Here is a 4825-nt window from a genome sequence, read left to right on the forward strand (position 1 = left end):
TTTCTTCTTTCTTTTATTTTTACTTGTCACATTTTCTTCTTTGATCACTTGATTCTGAATATTTTCTTTCTTCTTGCGAGGCATTGTTCTAAAAGCTTTGCAACCATGGAGAGTGAAGAAGAAGCTGAAGAATACAACACTTCAGAAGTAGATTGGGGAGAAAAAGCTGGTCCAGATTGTTGGAGTGATGGAGATGATCATACTGATAGTTCTTGGTGCGTGAACTCTGTTCAAGAGTATGCTCTAAATGTTGAACAAGAGTACCAGGAGGAGGAACAAGAGCCACTGGACCAATACTCAAGTTGCTATAGTCCCAAATCAAAGGTCACCTATGGGGGTAGATCTGAGGGGAAATTCTATGTTCAAGCTTGTCCAAGGACACCAGAAAGACCTTACCAGGGAAACCGATCAAGCCATATCCAAAGCAATCAATGGAACCACAATGGTAATCATCTTAGGCAGAATCGCTCGGATACACCAACTATGCAATTTTCAGGTCATAAGGGAGGACCAAGTGCATACCTAAGGTGGGAGGACGACATGGAGCAATGGTTTATAGCTTGGAGAATTCCAGAGAAGTTACAACCATCTTATGCAAGAGATACCTTAGTTGGAGAAGCATACAAATGGTGGAGCCAACTTGATGCTGATCGGATCTATTACAATGATCCACCTTTTACTTGGGCAGAGTTGAAGAGGCTCATGTATAGGCAGTTTGTGGAAGGAGCACAGCACAATCAGAAGGTGTCTACAAACAGAGTGGTACAACCCCAAGTCTTGCAGCCGGCAATCAAGAGGCAAAGCTCAAAACTAGTGCATACACCTCAAGTCAAACAAAACCAAGGTGAATACTTTAAATCTTTAGAACCACCTGAGGTTATTTGTTATAGGTGCCAAGGCCATGGTCATCTTGCAAAAGATTGTCCCACAAAACGAGCTGTGAAGTTAGCAAAAGAAACTAACTTGGAGGTAAGTGATTCCTTTACTAGCTTGGAAGATTCTTTTGATAGGATAGATAAAAAGTTTGAAGAACTTCTCAACTTGATGAAAGCTAGATATAATTCTGTTTCTAGTAATTCCATGACTGTCTTAACACACTTGTCTAGTGCCCAAGAGGTTGAAAATATTTCAGGTACTATCGTGGAAATCAAGGAACAAGAACCCAACCTTGATGTGCAAGCAAGTCCAAGACTTGAAATTTTTCAAGTCCCAACTAATGATGAGGTGATTTCTGAACTTACTGTGAATAATCTTACTTATCAAAACACTGGTATGATGCACTTGCACTCTGTCCAGAATGTTGATGTAGGTCTCAGTGAAGGCCAAGAGAACGTGTCTGAGAGATTAGAACAAGAAGAAATCATCCTTGAACCCGATCCACTTCAGGTAAGTGATCCTATCCCTTGTTTTCTTACTGAAAACTTGGATAATTTGCACACTGATTTATTAGTTCCTGATAAATGTGAGGAAAAACCAGGCAGTTTAGATAAGTATGTAGATTATACTTCTTTTCTTATATCACACTTAGAGAGGAAGCAGAAGATTTTAACATCTACTGAAAATGGAATTTTTCAAAACAATTTATATGCTGATTATTCCATGACTTCTATAACACACTTGTCTTTAGCCAAAGATGTTGAGTCTATGACAGGAACCAATGCTGAAGATTCCAGAGGAGATCTACCCAAAGCCAAGATCACACCAGACCGGACCAGAGGAGTAATCCTATCCTATTTTTCCAAAGAAGAACCACCAGATGTGCCATCAAAGTTCAAACCAAAACAATACCAAGGTAAGACCCTAGAATCTCAAAAGAGGATGAAACCTGACTTGCTCTATCTTGGTGCAGATAAATCGGTTTTGAGGACAAAACCTTTTGAAGAAGGAGGGAATGATGAGGACCTCAAGTCAGTAGCCGAACCACCAACTCATGAGACCAACCATACAAGCTACATTGGAGCCAGCAGCGACATAGGTGCATTCAAAATGCCATATCGTTCAAACCAGGAGGGTTTTTATCACGAATACAATTTTCCTGGATTCTACACTCAAGAAGGAGTCAAGCACAATTGGAATTTCAAGAAAAGCTTCACTGAGCAGGAAGTTATGAATTTTACAAGTTGGAGGTTTTCCAGTCCATCCGTTTGCGAGTACCGGTCTTTAGAAGAGAATTTCAAACCAACCAAGAAGCGACCCGAGCCAAATTCAGCTATGGAATTCAAGATGGATCTCTTAGCTTTCCAACAAGCCAAGAATGAGGAGAAAAGCCCACGTAATTATGAAGTTATGATCCAATCATCAAAACCGGCCAAACCAGTTCTGCACTTACTTCAATTGGAAGCTAACCGGTTCAATCAGTTTCAAACCAGACAATGGCGACCAGGAGATCAATCTACACCTTCAGGGAGTTCATCCAATGATCCAGACAAGTTCATAGGATGCACCAGCAGCCAGAGGATCAGGAGGATTCTCTTGCAATCACACTTACCATATTTGGATGCATTAACACTAAAGGAGGATATGATCACATCTTGCACTTTAGCTCTCCAACGTCTATTTCTTCCAAGATGCTGCGTTTTTAAGTCATCCTTAGTCATTCTGGAAGTCCCAAAGACGCACCACTTCCTTCCCAAGCTATCTAGATACAAGGAGCCATCAACTTACCTTATTTGGCCGGATTATGCTACAATCAAGTCCAACGGCTCTTTTTATTTACTACAGTTTCTTTTCTTGTTTAAGTCAATTGCATTGCTTTCTAAGAGCTCTATATAAAGCTCATGTCAACCATTTGTAAGAGTTACCTTTGATCATTTTTATAATAAACCGAGAATTTTCTCTTTGAAGCTTTTGCTTTGTTTCTATTGTTCTTCTAAGTGGTATGGTGGATTCCATTGCTTAGTGAACGTGTTTAGTCTCTGTCTCTGTGTGGATTCACTGAGGCCGTGGCTTGTGAGTTGTATCAAAGGCCATCCGCAACCTTTGTGGTGCTCTTCAATCCATCCAGCCTTTCCTGTCCAGATCCTTTTGGTTGATTAGATCAGTCCATCCGGATCACCCCTTGTGCTAGATCGATTCTCTCTTGTACTAAGAGTTATACAGCCTTTGATAGCTTAGGCTTGTATCAGTGTATCCAAGGGCAAATGTAATCTCTGTCCAAAATGGTTATTCCTCACAATTTCTCCTTGTGATGCAGCGGAACCATGGCAATTAGGATCTCAAGACGCAGCTACACCTATAATGCAAGGAATAATAGACTTTCAACTTTTGGGTTCCAAAGATATACGATCTGCTCAGTTATTTAAGAAATCCAGTTCAATTTTGTTTTCGGGTTTTACGGTTCTGGATAAATATGTCCAAACCTTTAGACTATCTTATATAAAATTTTATTTAAAATTTTATTTAAAATTTTATTAAATTTTCAAAATAGACTCGCACTTTCTAAGCACGAATTAAAATCTAGTATTCCTATTAGTTTCTTAAACGCTTTGAAGTATTCCAATAACTAGAAAAATAAAATTCTCTTACATCAAAACTTCCCATGCATGTTCTTTTAAAAAAAATATGGCGGGAGCGGATTGTTACAAACCTTTTTCTGTCAAACATTATCAAAGTAAGATCGAACAAAATCAAAAGGATGTTCATCCTAAGCTTTCTTTCTAACTTCTTTTACGTCCTTGTTCTTTCTTACTACTTCCTTATTTCTCTTATATATCCTTTCGGTTAAGCTTATCAAAAGAGTTGTAATTTAATGGCAAAAGTGTTTTTAATTTGTTTCATTCCCTTAAAATGAAAATTATAGTATGTTGCAGTACATTATTACATCTCAGTTTTTATTATCACAAAATCTTTCAAAAAGAAAATAGTTATTACATAGATAATTTAGAGAAAACAGAAACTGCTAAACATCAGAAATAATATTTAAATATGTAAATAAACAGTTGAGACGTATGAATATTCATTTCCTCATTTCTTCTCATTCATGCCAAGACTGTTCTTAACACCATCCAAAGCACCTTGAGCCATGTTCTTCACAGATTCTCCCGTCTGATCTCCAAATTCATATTCAAATATCAATATTTTTACGAACTTATATTCTAGTATTAATAACTATATTAAATTATATTGGAAGACCTACATATGATGTAAATTTAACCTCAAAGGGGTACATGCAATAAAATTAATGAAAATATACCTGGCCAAGAAAACCAGCGGTTTGTTCCTGGCCATGTTGGGCGGATTCTCTAGTGGGATGAGATTTATCAGCAGACTTGTTTTGTGCTGAATGTGTAACATCAATAGCCTTGTCATGTGCTGATTGTGCCACCTCTGCAGTCTTGTCACGTGCTGATTGTGCAGTCTGCTTTGCAGACTCAGTCCACTGCTCAGCCTTCTCCTGTTGTATCCATGAGAACATTATATACAAAATCATATTTAGGATTTGGTGACTCAACATGGCTTAAAACTGATTAATACAAAAATTTGAGGTCTTAGATCATACACGAGCTTGGCCCTTGGTTTGGCCAGCATTGAATGCTTGCTGTGACATGATTGATGATCCAAAGAAGCAATTTTTTTAAAGAAGATTCAAAGTCTGTGAGAGAGTTAGTTCTATTAGCTTTGATTGCTTGAATTGGTTTGATACAAGGTATATTTATAGCAATTTTAGTTTAGACTTCTTTTAATTTTCTTTGGTGACGAGTGGTGGACAAAAAATTGTGTGTGGATTTATTGTTGTCGATCTTGAGAGAATTGTGGTTAGCCATTTGTGTTGTTTTGTATAATCAATTTGACTTTTTCTTTCCTTTTACATTTTTTCAGACAAAAA

At 37.7% G+C, this 4825-nt stretch overlaps 1 protein-coding gene across 1 annotated transcript; it reads right to left on the reverse strand.

Moving 5' to 3' along the window:
- Positions 1 to 3963: 3963 nt before the first annotated feature.
- LOC130507381 (late embryogenesis abundant protein 1-like) lies at positions 3964 to 4546 on the reverse strand. The gene is made up of 3 exons (XM_057002098.1): positions 4499 to 4546; positions 4193 to 4393; positions 3964 to 4044 (listed from the first exon to the last, which is right to left on the reverse strand). Exons 1-3 carry the CDS (start codon positions 4544 to 4546, stop codon positions 3964 to 3966), a joined length of 330 nt encoding a protein of 109 aa, XP_056858078.1.
- Between the last annotated feature and the right edge of the window lie 279 nt (positions 4547 to 4825).

This window comes from Raphanus sativus, unplaced genomic scaffold (genome assembly GCF_000801105.2).
Source record: "Raphanus sativus cultivar WK10039 unplaced genomic scaffold, ASM80110v3 Scaffold4436, whole genome shotgun sequence".
Taxonomy (NCBI): Eukaryota; Viridiplantae; Streptophyta; class Magnoliopsida; order Brassicales; family Brassicaceae; genus Raphanus; species Raphanus sativus.

Bases quoted from the DNA above. Each gene is read 5' to 3' on its own strand.
- LOC130507381 (XM_057002098.1), bottom strand. From the start codon at position 4,546: ATGTCACAGCAAGCATTCAATGCTGGCCAAACCAAGGGCCAAGCTCGT. The intron at 4,394-4,498 runs GTATGATCTAAG...TGGATACAACAG, and splicing joins AAACCAAGGGCCAAGCTCGT to GAGAAGGCTGAGCAGTGGAC. The intron at 4,045-4,192 runs GTATATTTTCAT...TTTGGAGATCAG, and splicing joins CCGCTGGTTTTCTTGGCCAG to ACGGGAGAATCTGTGAAGAA.